This window comes from Callorhinus ursinus, unplaced genomic scaffold (genome assembly GCF_003265705.2).
Source record: "Callorhinus ursinus isolate GAN/ISIS: 27379988/994484 unplaced genomic scaffold, GSC_fseal_2.0 scaffold1, whole genome shotgun sequence".
NCBI classification, from domain to species: domain Eukaryota; kingdom Metazoa; phylum Chordata; class Mammalia; order Carnivora; family Otariidae; genus Callorhinus; species Callorhinus ursinus.
This window is the reverse complement of record NW_027397063.1, coordinates 77,133,828-77,150,413: the sequence shown is the minus strand read 5'-3', so window position 1 is coordinate 77,150,413 and position 16,586 is coordinate 77,133,828. Positions and strand designations below refer to the sequence as shown.

Here is a 16,586-nt window from a genome sequence, read left to right as displayed (position 1 = left end):
GGAAGGTTTCTCAAACATGGATCCTTTTTTCTTTGTGCTTTAATTCTGATTCTGTGTGGGACATAGAAGTGATCAGGGGACTTGGCCAACTAGAAGGTCCCCAGCATCAGGTGTAAGCTGCAGCGTTCTTCATTTCCCTGTCAGCTTAGCCACCCTTTTCTGCTCTTCAGAAAAGTAGCCTCGTGTCTTAGAAGTGTAAGGTCTGACATACTCTCTGGGCCTGCAGGAAGGAGCCTTCTCATCACTTGGAAGAGGCCCATCATTAAAATGCAGTTGGGAGGCATTAGCTTTCTAGAGACAGAGGCTCTCACCCCAGGGCAAGTGGTCAGGAGATCTGGATTCATCTCCTGTGTCCACTTCGCGGCTTATGTTCTAGGGCAAAGTCACCACCCAATGTCCTTCTTCCATCTGTAATGGAGGAATGATGCTTGCTTACCTGGTTTTCTCCTCAAATGCTACGAAATATCTAGGGCAAAGTCACCACCCAATGTCCTTCTTCCATCTGTAATGGAGGAATGATGCTTGCTTACCTGGTTTTCTCCTCAAATGCTACGAAAGCACTTTAGGTAGTGCTAATGTAACTGTCTAGGGGAGGGGTTTCTGCTTTCTCTAATCCTTAACAGTAGATATTTAATGTATTTTCCTTTTCCTCTGTCTTTTATATGTATACATGCTCTCATGGGTTTTATGTATATGAAAAAAATTAATACTGGATATATCCAGTTGTTAATAATTGAAAACCGGTCTTTGTGGAGAAGGAGAAAACATGTTCTAGGTTAATAAAGCAACTACATTTTTTGTCCATTTATCATTCCATATCATGTGTTAAGCACTTACTGTCAATTATCATTTAATCCTCTTGGTATTACTATGGGGTAGGTGCTATTCTCCCCATTTTATGGATGAAGAAATAAAAAGAGAAGCCAGTAAGTGGCCAGTGGCCAGTAAGTGGCAGGCCTGGAGTTCATTCAGATTGATTGAGTTCCAAGTTTAAACTTTTTTTTTAAAAGATTTTATTTATTTATTTGATAGAGAGAGAAACAGCGAGAGAGGGAACACAAGCAGGGGGAGTGGGAGAGGGAGAAGCAGGCTTCCCGCTGAGCAGGGAGCCGGATGCGGGGCTCGATTCCAGGACCCCGGGATCATAACCTGAGCCGAAGGCAGACGCTTAATGACCGAGCCACCCAGGCGCCCCTCAAGTTTAAACTCTTAATCCCTCTGCTATATAGTACCCCATATTCCTGATCATGCTTGCTTATATCATGTTCTTGTAATCCTTATGTAGCCTTGCATGGTCCTTATTAGGTCTTATCATGTTTCAAATATTAGTTTTGAGGAAACCAGATCAGTGGATTCCTAAAAGATTTTTTTTCTTTTTCTTATTTCTAACAATATAGACATGATCTCCTTACTATATTAGTTTGGGACCTTGAATTTTTCTTGTGTTAGACCCTGAGCCTGAAAGGCCAGGAAAAGGCAAAAGATGTTCTTTTTGTAGATCTTTGGTTGGTATGGACCAGACATAAAGTCTCTTGCCTTAAATAGTCCCGAACGGACAGTTTCTGGGAAGAATATTAGTGTTTGGAAATTTCATTCATTAGCAAGTATTATTGCTCGCCTGGAATATTCTGGACAATGAGCTGAACAAGACCTAGTTCCTGCCATCAAGCAGCTCATGGGTTAAGGGTCAATAGGGAGAGATTTTGTCTTGACTTTTATCATTTATGAAGAGGGGAGCACAGTGTGGGGTTCCAGAGCACAAGCTTTAGGTGGGTGAATCCCCAGTGTAGAACTTACTGGTACCTGACCTTGGCCAAGTGACCCTAAGCCGCTGTTTCCTTATCTGTAAGCCTTGATGATAATAGTACTTTCTTCATAGGGTTGGGGGTGAAGAGTCAGGAGAGATAAACTCTGCAAAGTGCTTTGTATACTGCCTTGTGCAGAATAAGTGTATGCCGTAATTGTTAGAACCATTGTTTCTATCTTTCCTTTCTTTTTTTTTGGCCTTGGGTTATACAGTTTGACTGTGGTTGATTAATTATCATATTTTCAACATATTTAATGGAAAGGATAGAACTGTATTTTTTTTAGTTGCCAGGGTTTCAAAACAATAGACAATCTTAATTTCACAGAGAAGGACAGCTTATATTTTTTTTCTTATGAAGGCTTTTGTAGTGTTCTTGCCTCAGTTGTAATTAGTGAACAATTGACATGATAATGATAAGAGGTTGTCAGTAGACACAATAGTGTTGTCAGGCACTATTCTAAGCACTTTGTGTCCTGACTCATTTAGTTCCCATAGCAGTTTTTGGAGGTAAATTTGCTGTGTGTCTACCTAGATCTTTTTGAATGATTTACATTCTGTTGGTCTTTATTAAATACATATTTTTTCAAGAAAAATTTTAATTTCCAGGAATGAATTTTAGGAATAAAACAGTAAGCGGTGCATCATTTCCAGGTTTGCTGGATTTCAGTAACAGACTTAATGCAAATTATTAATTTTGACATTATTTTGAGCAACTATATATTGAGCAGTTACCACCTGTGTGATTCAGTTTGAGGCCCTGTAGAGGCTACAGAATGAATAAGAAATGAATAAAGCACATTTATCCAACAGGACAAATAGAAACGTGGGTGTCATCTAACCTGATTTCTGGTACTCTCAGGTTGGCAGTTACCCACAACAAAAGGGTGTGTTAAATTATGTACCCCTCCCCCACCCAACCCCTCCTCCAGTTCCCTGCTCTGCCCCTTGCCCTGTGGTATCACCAACTGATTTACTCACCCAGCTACTGACCACAGAGCAACTGCAAGAGTCTTGGGGCTTCTGAACCACATTTTGGAGATCATTGATTTACTGATGACTTTTGGCTGATCTCGCTGTTACATATTTTCCAGCTTTTAAGTTGATGTGGTAAGAGGAAGAGATCAATCAGAAAGGTAACATTTTTACATTAGTTGAAAATACTAGATGGAGTTTGTTGGGTTTTGGTGAAATTAGGACTTGGCTCTGTTTAAGTAAGAATGATGTTTATTGCTGCTTCTCAGAAGATAGGAAAACCTAATTAGAGATAATACAATAATTTCTGAGGAATGAACCAGGATAGTAATAGATAAGTTCCTTAGGATGCTTAAGCTCCTTTTTTTGAAAGAACTCCCTTAAATTATTACATACACCCTTCTACTGTCCTTGTGAGGGAGAATTTGAGATCCAGAGAGGTTAAGTGACTTGCCTGGGGCAAAAAACAGGTCAGTGACAGTCCATGTCAGTGTCCAACACCTGGTGGATTCTAGCTCTTTTCTGACAAAATAATCATGCTAATTCCCTAGTTATAATATATATATTCTAGTGTGCCAAGTGGTTTCACATCATTTCATGAACATTGCATAGCCCTGGCAGGTAGATATTTATTAATAAATCTGTTTTGTAGATGTGTAAGTGGAGCCTCAGGGAGGGTCAGTGATTTGTTCACATTTGGAGTGAATTATGTAGCATATCTTAGAGCCAAAACCACATCTTTTGACCCTTTTTTTGGATAGTACTCTGTCCCTGTACTGTGGTTTCTCTTCTACACAAGGGGGCAGCAATGCACTTGTAGTTGCTTTCTGAATTCTGGGCAGATGCATTCCAAGTAGAAGGCAATGACTTAGAGTTCGTGGGGAAGGTGTTCTAGAATCTTGTATTTTAAAAGATACATATAGTATTTGCCTACAGCTTATTTTCTTTTTTACATATACTTACTCTATCCACATTGACACTGACATAGAAATGGTTGTTATAAACAACATGATACATGTAGAGGGAATGAGCTGGAACCAGGGCATGAATTTGGTGTACTGGGTGAATAGTCTGCATAAAATTGTCAAACGAAAGTCCAGGCAATTCTTGAAAGTTTGAAGGAAAACTCGAGATATTGACCATATGTGTTAATTTAAAAATTTAAGGTTCAGATTTAGATATTTTATTTTTATTTTTTTAAGATTTTATTTATTTATTTGACAGAGAGAGACACAGCAAGAGAGGGAACACAAGCAGGGGGAGCGGGAGAGGGAGAAGCAGGTTTCCCGCAGAGCAGGGAGCCCAATAAGGGGCTCGATCCCAGGACCCCCGAATCATGACCTGAGCCGAAGGCAGACGCTCAACGACTGAGCCACACAGTCACCCCTAGATTTAGATATTTTAGATACTTAACTAAAATATCTAAATCTGAACCTTAAATTTTTAAATATATATGTATATGTGTGTGTATATATATCTACACACACATACATACATACCCCTTTAGGATCCATGGGTTTTAGATACAATAATATTTTAATGAGGCTTTGGCATTTCTTTTTTTTTTTTAAAGATTTTTATTTATTTATTCATGAGAGACAGAGAGAGAGAGAGAAGCAGAGGGAGAAGCAGGCTCCCAAAGGAGCAGGAAGCCCAATGTGGGACTCGATCCCAGGACCCTGGGATCATGACCTGAGCCGAAGGCTCTGGAAGGCCTGAGCCACCCAGGCACCCGAGGTTTTGGCATTTCTAATAGTCAACCTCAACAAAGTTCCAGTGAACCCTCTTCATGTCAACTTTGTGCTGTAAGATAGTGATTCTCTGTGGGAGGGGAGGTTGGGGTATGTCAGGATCGCTTGGGGAGCTTTTCAAACCACACATATAAATGCAGAGCACACACATGCCTGCACACTCCTGCAGATGTAATGTGTATGTACACACACACACAATTGACCCTTGAACAACACAGGTTTGAACTGTGTGAGTCTAGTGGGCTTTTTACAGTACAATGCTATATTTTCTCTAGCTTATTTTATTGTAAGAATACAGTATATAATACACATAACATAAAAATGTGTGTTAATTGACTCTTTATATTATTGGTAAGGCTTCTGGTCAGCAGTAGACTATCAGTAGTTAAGTTCTTGGGGAGTCAAAAGTTACATGTGGATTTTTGACTGCATGGCAGGGACAGCACCCCTAACCTCCGCATTGTTCAAGGGTCCACTCTACTAAATTCTAGCAAGGATTTTAGAAAAAAACAAATGTCTGTGGTTGAAGAATACTTTTCAGAAATACAAAGTGCCACAGCAAATAAAAGTGTAATTTTGCAACATGCTCCAGATCCTTCTCAAGGGACACCATTGTCCTCCAGTAAACACTTCGTCCTTGTGAAAAGGCCAGGACGAGTGACTGGGAGCAGGTGCATGTGTGTCAGCCTGTGTGTGTTTGTGTGTCCCTCCTCTTCAGTGCAGTTGCTGGAACTGCCAGGTATGCCTTGGACAACGCTTGTGATGCTTCATGAACTGTATTCACGATTCTTATTGCCTTGTTTCATTGATCTAATCCCCTTGTGTTTCCCAGAACATCTCGCTTTGCCTCATTCCCTGAATACTTGGTAGTGCAGATAAAGAAGTTCACTTTTGGTCTTGACTGGGTTCCCAAAAAATTTGGTAGGTATCTTTTGCATGCTTTCGCTTAACACATCAAATTAGCCATTGGAACAGAATGGCGTGTGAAGGGGCCCGTGTGGTTGGCTGTCAGAAATCGTTCCATTTCATTCTTTTTCCATCATCCCCACCTTTCTCTTTTGAGTCAAGAGTATATGATATGCACTGACAATGAAAATCACCCCATGTTACCCACCCCTCTAATAATGTGTGCTGGAATGACTGGACTCTAAGAGTGAAAATGGGATCCCCATGTTATCAAATCAACAATGCTTTCCAAACTTTAACATGCATACAGATTACCTGGGATCTTGGCAGAATGCAGGTGCTAATTCAGCAGGTCTGGGGGCGGGGAGGGCTGGGATTCTTTATTTCCCACAAGCTCCCCGATGATACTGATGCTGCTCGTCCAAAGCCCGCACTTGGAGTTGCAGGTGATTGAAGATACATGCTCCCCTTATTAGCTCTCCTTGGCCTCCGAAGCAGGCAGGTGTGGCTAATGACAGTGTCTCACATCATGCAAATTTTATTAATAATAAAATGAGTATAGTCAGTTGCTTTAAATCATCAAAAAAGAGATTTGACTTGGGTTTCATTGGGCTATTTTCCTGCTAATTTTCAAGGCCCTCGACCATTGTTAGAGATTAGAGTTTTCCAGGCAGTGTTTAAGAACCTTTTCTCCATCATCAGGATCCAACGTCAAGGTGTTACTAGGCTGTCCTCCGTGCCATGGAAGGACACATTTCTCAAGCAAGTACCTCAGACTGTGTGCCAGGCTTTTAAAGGTTTTATGTTTCTGAGCACTTAAAAAACAACCCAGGCCTTACACTGGTTAATTAAGCACTCACTGGCTCATCTGGAGAGGTCAGGTAAAAAGAATGTAAAATCGGCTGGTTTCCCTGGGAACCTCCAGCACTCAGTTGACACTTGTTTGCCATGTGACAGGATGGAGGGCTGTGACTGATTCTGCGGCAGATCTTCGATTTTCCTGGTGGAATGATTTTGTGGGCAGGATGCTCATCACTCAGCCTTTTCTCTGTGGACCTGAGAAGTACCTGAGAGAGAAAAGTGCTTTTTTTCTAAAGGCTTTCACCTGCTTTGGAAACAGCGTTCTTATTTTTCTCTGTCCTTGGAATTTCCGTAAAGGATAAAAAATTCAGATCAGATTTCGTAGACTTGCTGAATTTAAAGGAGCCTCAAAGCTCACTTTAATGAACGTGAATTTCTCTGTGGAGAACAGTTGTATTGATTTTGTGGGTCAGACAGTATGTTTGTTTTTGCTGTCCCCTGAGATTGAAAATAATTTTTTTAACTAAGCTTTTTCTTTGGGTTGTTGTTTTAAAATAGGATTTGTGTACCTGGCATCATAACTGGTTTTGGGGATAGTATTTTCAAGTTCTGTTTGCTAGCCCGGGAGACCTATCCCACGCCAACATTTGGACCCATTTCTCATTATTATCATATCTGAATATAACACTAAATCTCAACAGCCTCTTAGACCGATAAATTTTGTATTTGATTAAGTCAGCACAATAACAACTGACCTGAGAAGTTAAAAAAAATTTCCTAAGACTAATATACTTGAGAATGAATTTATTTCTTTAAAACTTCATTCTTTATTACCTCGGTGAGAATGATCACAGTGCCCATCATGATCTGAGAAAAGGCATAATCTAGGGCCTGCAAATTCAACTGCCTCATATGGACAGGGGGATAATATAAATGACAGGAGTACATTGGATATAAGAAATGTGTAGCCTACCTATCTTGGTCTTTCTTGGATATTTCCACTTTGGATAAAGACGTGGCTTAGAAAAACATTTTTTTACCATAAGAATCAGAATCACAATATGATGCTCAGGGTCATGGGGGCAGTTGGGAGCAGTGGGGTCTGTGCCCTATACTGTCTAGAGTGGAAGCTGAAGATCAGCCCCAGGGCAGTTGTTACCATATGAGAATATTTGTTTTTCAAAATAAGCTGGAAATACAGGTTTTTAAATGAAATCTTCCGATTTAAAAATTGGAATTTGTTGCCAACATTTTAAAAACATCAGACATTCTGTTTGCTACAGTTGGTCTTTGGGCTCTCAGGTTGCAACCTCTGGCTTACCTCTGGCTTGTTCAGTGTGAAATGCTCTGTACTTTCCCCCTGCTTCTCCATTAAATCTAGCTAGTCTCAGTGAGTCTACTGGTCCAGGGATCTACTCCAGGGGACTGAAAGCATCGCTCAGTTCTGCCTAGACACATGCACATAAGAGTTAGAGGTGCTGGTTTTAGGGGGCGATTGTGGGTTTTTGGAGAGTCTGGTGAATGTAATCTCTCTCACTTTGTAGATGTTTCTATTGATATGCCAGACCTACTTGATATCAACCATCTCCGAGCCAGGGGGTTACAGCCAGGAGAGGAGGAGCTTCCGGACATCAGCCCCCCTATAGTCATTCCTGATGACTCAAAAGGTACCACCGTCTGCCAGGAGGATGTTCTTTTACCCCTCTCCCCACCCTACCCCCAAAGGAAGAGTCTCTTCTCTTCCCCCAGTCTGTCGTCCCTTGGCCATCTTCCTGTGTTGTAACCCACTGTAGACGCACAATAGTGAGGCCTGGCCACAACTGTAAACTTAAGGTAGACATGGGAAGAAGCACAGACCTGTCATGAGTAGTTGAAACGGACCTGCAGAAATCACTGGCGATAGGGGGCAGCAAATCTCCAAAAAAGTTTTTAGGTTAGGTTGCATCTGGCTTCCCCTCCCTCCCTTCCACTCCCTTCCTGCAAATAAATGGGCCTGTAGGGAAGAGAAGGAGTGTGTTTTCAGTAGGCTCTCAATCTTGAGGAGCTGTGTCATCTCGGGAGTGCCTCTGGACAAGCCAAAGGGGAAATTCAATAGTGTGTGTTAGTTTTAAAAATCTTGACCACATTTCACCTCCCCAGCTTTGTCACTGCTTCATAGCAAGGGTGTAGTTTGCCCTGTGAAGGCTTAATTTTTGTTCAGAATACTTAACTTTTTAAGGGAATAGGACATGCAGAAAATAATTGTTTCACTTTTGTGGATCCAAGGACAGTGTCAAAAAATCTCGGTTTCACTTTTAGCTCAGTTACTGATGCAATCATTTCACTCTGGTTTCATTTGCTCACCTGTTTACTTACTGTTCACCTTTTTAATCAGTTAATTAGGTCAGTTAATAGTGATACAGCACACTGGGCTGGGCCTCTCTTCCAAAGGTTTCTCATCAGTTGAGCATTGAATATTATTGGTGACCATGTTCAGGTGCAAAAGAAGGGTAAGGTGAATCCAGGAGGATTCAAGATAGGCACCTGTGTTCCATTATTCTCGGACGTTAAGTCAGATGTTAAATTGTAGAGTATGGAGAGTAGAGAAGGGACCTGTATGTGGGACACTCTGGGTTATGTGGTACGAGGGGTCCATTAAAGGGGCCAGAGAGCAGAGATCAGTAGGAGCATCGAAGGAGTACAGGATGGCTTATTAGCACTGCTCCTGCTTTCTCTGATGTTCTTAACAGAACCCTTGGTTTGTAATTATACAAAGTCCTTAGAAATACAGGGAAATAAATTATTTAGTTCATTAAGTTGATAAGCAGAGCATCATGTTTTATCTGGTTGAAATCCCTGAGACCTGTTTATTTTCACTCCCTACTGTAATGATTTCCTGTTGTACAGGCTGGGTGGTGTGTGTGGTGGGGTTGCTGAGGGGTTGACAACAGTGTGGGATCCCTAGGGGTGAGGGATTAGGGATTGTCCTGCATGGACTCTTTTTCTTTCTCTAAAACTCTTTGCCATGCTTTGGTCTCATTCTCTGCCTCTCCGTTAATTTCCAGATCGCCTGATGAACCAACTCATAGACCGTATGTATCTTTCAAAATTTTTCTCAGTGTCCTGCAATTGTCATTGGTCTGACGTTTATCTGTGGGAATTCAATAAAGGGGCATTGTTCTCTACATGTGTATGTGTAGCTCTACATGTGCGGCTTTTTCTGGGTGGGAGTGATTCTTTGTCTGCAAGCTGAGTTAGCAGCAAATGTAAACCAGTGACATGATGATTAAGCGGTTCTGTGGCTCAGGAGAGTGATCATCAGCATGAAAGCCAACAAGCCCCAGACTGGAAACTTGGCCCTGCCGTTTATGACTGCAAGCTAGAAAAATTTACTTAACTTCTCTGAGCCTTAGTCTCCACATGTGTGAAGGTGGGCTCATGATGCCATTTCTTCCCACTCTGGCCATGAGTAGGGCTTTTTATGCAGTGATGGAACAGTGGCCAGGCCTTTTTTCCATTCCTGCTGCTGGACATGTAGTGATGGCTCATGACTGACAGGACATGGTAGCATTGATTAATACTCTCAAGGTTGGTAGTGTCATTGGATTGTATGTTAATTTTATAGACTTTTAGTTCCTTAATCCTGTAGGAGTTGATACTCTTGGTTTTCTGAAAAGAACACAATAAACTATTTATGGTGAGTATTTACGTATTAATTAGGAGGAAGGGGGAGTGTTTAACACTAAATATTCTGAATCTTTTTGTCTACAAAGCCCTTCCAGAGACAAACTGTTGTTAATTTAGAAGTTCATGTGTTGGGTATTAAAGAGGGCACGTATTGAATGGAGCACTGGGTGTCATAGGCAAACAATGAATCATGGAACACTACATCAAAAACTAATGATGTAATGTGTGGTGATTAACATAACATAATAAAAAAAATTAAAAAAAGAAGTTCATGTGTTTTACATTGCAAATGATTGATCATGTGGCTTAGACCTCCACATTTCCTTTCCTTGGTCGATTATGATTTGTTCATTGTTAGAAGCTGTTAGGGTCAGCGAGGGTCTTGGGAAAATCATTGCCTCTGTGAATAATCTAATTATAATAATAACGGTGGTTGTTAATACTTTGGAATGGTTACCATGAGTCATACTGCGTTTATTATTTCATAAATTCTTTCAATAGTATATAACTTTACTGTTCATATAAAATCCAGATTCTCATTTGAGTATCACAGTAAGAAGGGCAGGGCAAGTAACCTTTTACAGAGTATAAAACTGAGACTCAGGAAACTTCAGAGACCCAAGAGCTGGGACCAGAACCTGGGATGGGAGTCAAGTGTGCTTTTAACGCCGCTTGACCTTTTCTGGAATGTGAGAGGTTTGCTTGCTGCTCCTGATTCTGCAGAGAGCTGGCCTGCAAATTGCTGTGGGGGAGGTGATGGGTGGTTAGCACTGACTGTGCTAGAGGAGTCTGTCTCTGACCAGGAACACTCAGATGGTTTCCAGGGTTCATGGTTTGGCCATTGATTTCCTCCCAGATCTAAGCCTGCTGTCTTATCAGCAACTACCTGTACTCAACAGGAGAAAATAGAATTATCTGGGATTGTTTAACATTTGCATCCTACCTTTCTCAGAGTTTTAAAGGACAACTTTAATTATTTTCTTATTATGAGAGTAAAAAGATACTTACAAACCATGGGTTAGCAGTAAGAGTCATTTATGGTTTCATCACTCATCTATAACCATTGTTAACACTTGGCCTATATCTTTCCACTGGCCTTTGCCTGTGCCTGGCTCACTTTATTTTTCACAAAAATGGAATTATATGTTTTCAATCTAATATGTTATTAGAGACACACATAACCATTTATTGAGCTGCACTTCCTAAATTGCATTGTAGGGAACATGAGAGTCTTACAAGATGTTGAAAGGTGTTCTGTAGAAGGAGTTTCCTAGCTTCCTAAACTGTAGGAGTCTTTATGACAGGATTTTTGAGTCTTCACTATGCTAATGCACATTGTGAATTTCTAAGGGGAGAATAGAGAATGTGGATTTTAAAGCTTCTTTGGCCATGGAAACCCCTTGTTTTGTGGTTCAATAATGATATTTCTCTTAGAACATCAGGCTATCATAGAACACAACTTGGGAATCACTGCTGTCCTAAATCATTGCTTTCTTAAAATTTGGTCTTGAAAGGATGTTGTCTGTATCGTCCTTGTAAGAGAGAAGTTTGCGGAACACATTTTCTTTTTCTTTTTAGAAAGAGGGAGAGTGCTGGCTGGGGGTGGGGGGGGTTGGTGAGAGTTGGGGCAGAGGGAGAGGGAGAGAGAGAATCTTAAGCAGGCTCCATGCCCAGCGTGGAGCCCGAGGCGGGGCTTGATCTCACGACCCTGAGATCATGACCTGAGCTGAAATCAAGAGTCAGATGCTTAACTGACTAAGCCACCCAGGCGCCCTGGTAAACACATTTTCAATGTAGTTTTTATAGAACAGATATCTCTAATCCTCAGTTCTATTGCTACTATTCAGTTCTACTAATTGCCGTCTTTGGCAGAATTTTCAGTACATACAAGCACACATATGTATATACACATACAAATGTGTATACACAAAACATAACAGGTGTATGTATATATACACACATATACATGTGTATTATAAAACACGTATATGTGTATGTACACACACGTACATGTATATACACGCATGCCTATATGTTTTTATGTATATTTTGTACATTATGTATACATACATACATGTGCTTATATGCATCCACATATACATACACATACACACAGACACATACGCATACATTTCCACCAATATCTGCATATCATTATGAAAAGAAAAGAAAACAAAACAAAACCCTCTATGTCTAGGCCCACATTAGGTTTATAAAGTTCTCTCTTTTAATATCTTAAATGTATACCATTACAGAACATATTCTGTCCTTCTGTACTTAACATTTGGGTTCTCCATTTCCCAGAGCTGATTACTTTCTTTGCTAATATACCTAAAGGCCTGGCATAACTTCCTGCGAGATTTAAGGAATAGGCTTTGGGCTTGTGGATAATGCTTTTCTCTTCAGATTTCAGTGATAGGAGAGGCCGCTGTGGGAGAGGTCTTGAGAAGGATCTGAGAGGCTGAAATGGTTCTGGGAATACACTCAATCTCCCCATATGAAATTAAGGAATTGTTTTTCAGTGCTTGGATTGTCCAGGTAATTACCATGGTTCCAATTTAGGTCAAAGATATTTAAGCTCAAATAGCTTAATATTTGGATGACTTCAAACAAAACAAAGTTAAACCACCATTTATACACCCCCCAAAAATAGCACTTTCTTTGGATAGCATGTGGCTAGTGGATGAGGAGAAGCTAGGACGAGGAGAAAGAGAGTTTACGTTTTAAGAGAGTTCGTGTTTTTACACCAGAGTATTCTGTTGTGCTCCGTAGCCTCAGACATTGATGAGTCATCAGTGATGCAGCTGGCTGAGATGGGTTTCCCTCTAGAAGCATGTCGGAAGGCTGTATACTTTACTGGAAATATGGGAGCTGAAGTGGCCTTCAACTGGATCATTGTTCACATGGAAGAGCCAGGTGAGTGGTCGGAAGAGGGGATAGCTTTGGAGTCTGATGCAATCCTCAGTGATGCTAAGCCTTGGTCCTTCGATGTCCTCTGAATGGGTCCCAGAAAATGACATTTAACTCATAATTTAGCTTCTTAGCTTGCTTTTTTCTGCCCCTCATAATTTACACTTTCAGCTCACTTTTTCTCTGCTGCAATGGGGGAGGGGCACTTTGCTTGTGGCACAAAGTCACAATGTTCATCTTTACTCTTTTTTTTTTTAATAATAGCTTTCTTGAGATATAATTCACCCTTTTAAAGTATATAATTTAGTGGCACAAAGACCACTGGAAAGATGTGGGATATACAGGCACATGTCAGAGATGTTGCTAGCTCAGTCCCAGACGACCGCAGTAGAGTGAGTATCACGATAAAGTGAGTCCAATGAATGTTTTGGTTTCCAGTGCATAGAAAAGTGATGTTTACACCATACTGTAGTCTATTAAGTGTACAATAGCATTGTGTCTAAAAATGTACATACCTTAATTGAAAAATACTTTGTTTTTGCGGCATCAATTGACTCTTCCTTTCACAAATGGTTGTTCTATAGCATGCGATGTTATTTGATGGAATTTCTCTCACAGTAAAACTTCTTTGAAAATTGGAGTCAGTCCCCTCAAACCCTGCTGCTGTTTTATCAATTAAGTTTATGTCATATTTTAGGTCTTTTGTTGTCATTTCAACAATCTTCATAGCATCTTCACCAAGAGTAGATTCTATTTCAAGAAACCACTTCCTTTGCTTAGCCATAAGAAGCAACTGTTCATCTGTTAAAATTTTATCAGGAGATTGCAGCAACTCAGTCCTTCCCTCAGGCTCCACGTCTAATTCTAGTTCTCTTGCTATTTCCATCACATCTGCATTGACTTTCTCCACTGAAGTCTTGAACCCCTCTAAGTCACCCATGAAGGGTGGAATCTTCTTCCAAACTGCTGTTAATGTTGATATTTTGAGCTCTTTCCTATGCATCACAAAATGTTCTTAATGGCATCTAGAATGGCAAATTCTTTCCAGAAGGCTTTCAGTTTACTCTGCCAGATCCATCAGAGGAATCTGTGGCAGCTACAGCCTTACAAAATGTATTTCTTAAATAGTAAGACTTGACAGTTGAGATCATTCCTTGATCCATGGGCTGCAGAATGGATGTTGTGGTAGCAGTCATGAAAGCAACATCAAATCTCACTGTTCATCTGCATCAGAAATCTTGGGTCACCAGGTGCATTGTCAGTGAGCAGTCATATTTTGAAAGGAATTTTTTTTCTAACCAGTAGTTCTCAATAGTAGCTTAAAATATTCGGTAAACTGTGTTATAAACAGATGTGCTGTCATCCAGGCTTTGTTGTTCCATTTCTAGAGCAGAGGCAGAGTGGATTTAGCATAATTCTTAAGGGCCCAAGGATTTTTGGAATGGCCACTGAACACTGGCTTCAACTTAAAGTCACCAGCTGCACTGTCCCCCTAACAAGAGAGTCCGACTGTCCTTTTATGCTTTGAAACTAGGCATTGACTTCTCCTCTCTAGCTTTGAAAGCCCTAGATGGCATCTTCTTCCAATAGAAGGCTACTTTGTCTGCATTGAAAATCTGTTGTTTGGTGTAGCCAGTGTCTTTATTTACCTTAGCTAGGTCTTCTGGGTAACTTGCTGCTTCACCTTGTACATTTATGTTATGGAGACAGCTTCTTTCCTTCAACCTTGTGAGCCTTCCCAGGCTTTGTAGATTGAAGAGAGGGAGGGCTTTGCTCTAGACTAGATTTTGGTTTCAAGGAAATGTTGTGGCTGGTTTGATCTTCTGTCTAAACCACTAAAACTTTCTCCATATCAGCAATGAAGCTGCTGTGCTTTCTTATCATTGGTGTGTTCACTGGAGGAGCACTTTTAATTTCCTTTAAGAATTTTTCCTTTGCCTTTACAGTTTGGCTGTTTGGCGTAAGTGGTCTAGCTTTTTTTGGCTTTTCTCAGTTTTCAGTATGCCCTCCTCTCTAAGATTAATCATTTTAGCATTTGAGTTAAAGTGAGAGGTGTGTGACTCTTCCTTTTGCTTGAACATTCAGAGGCCATTGTATGGTTATTAATTGGCCTAATTTCAATATTGTGTCTCAGGGAATAGGGAAGCCCAAGAAGGGGGAGACAGGAAAATGGCTGGTCAGTGGAGTAGTCAGATGACACACAACATGTGGGTTAAGTTTGTTGTCTTATATGGGTGTAGTTTGTGGTGCCCCCAAACAATTACCGTAGTAACATCAAAGATCACAGATCACATAATATACTAATAATGAAAAAGTTTGAAATACTGTGAGAATTACCACAACGTGACACAGAGTCATGCAGTTAGCAAAAGTTGTTGGAAAAATGGCACCAATAGGCTTGCTTGACAAAGAGTGGCTACTAGCCTTCTCTTTGTAAAAAGTGCATTATCTGCAAAGTGCAATCACTTTTTTACATTCTGCCACAATGTGTAAGGGTTCCAGTTTCTCCACATCCTCACCAACCTTTGTTGTTATTGTTTTTATTATAGCCATTCCAGTGGATGGGAAAGTGGTAGCTCATGGTGGTTTTCATTTGCATTTCCCTGACGACTAATGATGTGTAGAGCATCTTTCCCTGTGCTTGCGGGTAATTTATGTCTCTTTGGAGAAATGTCTGTTCAAATCTGTTGCCCGTTTTTAAGGAAGTTATTTGTCTTTTTATTGTTGAGTGTTCTTTTCATATTCTGAATATAAGCACCTTACCAGATACATAATGTGCAAGTTATGTTCTCTCATTCTGTGAGTGTTTTCACTTTCTTGATGGCATTTTTTGAAGCACAAAAGCTTTTAATTTTGATGAAGTTGAATTTATCTGTTTTTCTTTTGTCACTTGTGCTGTTGGTGTCATATCTGAGAAACATTGCCTAACCCAAGGTCTCTCGCATTGAGGTCAGGGAGCCGTTTTGAGTTAATTTTTGAATATGGCCTGAGGTGGGCGTCCAGCTTCATTCTCTTGCATGTGGACTTGTACTTCTTCCAGCACCATCTGTTGAGAAGACTGCCCCGACCCCATTGGAATGGCCTCGGTACCCTTGTCAAAACTCAGTTGACCATAAATCTGTGGGTTTATTTTTGGACTCTGAATTCCATTCAGTTGATCTATAGGTTTATCCTTATGTCAGTACCAACTGCCTTCATTATTATAACTTTTTAGGTGTTTTTCCTTTTAACTCCATGGTGTTGTTTATTTCAAGACTAAAAAAAGTAAAAGGTCTGAGTGTGATTCTCTTCCCCAGATTTTGCTGAACCACTGACCATGCCTGGTTATGGAGGAGCAGCTTCTGCTGGAGCCTCTGTTTTTGGTGCTACTGGACTGGATAACCAACCTCCGGAGGAAATTGTAGCTATCATTACCTCCATGGGATTCCATCGAAATCAGGCTGTTCAGGCGCTACGAGCCACGGTGAGCACGTGAGACTGTGTGTGAGAATACCCTCCTCTTCCTGGAGTCGGTGTGTGTTTCTTTCAGTAGCAGTGGAGATTTTCCAGTGTCCTTTGATCATTTTGAATCATGTCTGTCTCACTCTGTACCCCACCATGGCCCACAGAGATTTATTTGCATATATTCTATGTACAGCTAAAATAAATGATTGGGGGAAATTATACAGTTTAAGAATAGGGAGTAAAAAAAAAAACCTAGAGAGATAATTCAGCTGGGGCAAGATGAAAGAAACCGAAAGACCAAAACCAAAAGAAACTCCCTATCATCTGAG

The 16,586-nt window shown here is 40.6% G+C and overlaps 1 protein-coding gene across 3 annotated transcripts in view; it reads left to right on the top strand.

The window, feature by feature from the left end:
• The window catches only part of USP13 (ubiquitin specific peptidase 13), a 109,908-nt gene that overhangs the window by 75,828 nt on the left and 17,494 nt on the right, over positions 1-16,586 (top strand). For all 3 annotated transcript variants that reach the window (XM_073896840.1, XM_025878299.2, XM_073896843.1), the window contains 5 exons: positions 5,363-5,451; positions 7,782-7,904; positions 9,282-9,308; positions 12,676-12,819; positions 16,110-16,276. In XM_073896840.1, the coding sequence (XP_073752941.1) occupies positions 5,363-5,451; positions 7,782-7,904; positions 9,282-9,308; positions 12,676-12,819; positions 16,110-16,276 (550 nt within the window). The remainder of the gene's footprint in view (positions 1-5,362; positions 5,452-7,781; positions 7,905-9,281; positions 9,309-12,675; positions 12,820-16,109; positions 16,277-16,586) is intronic.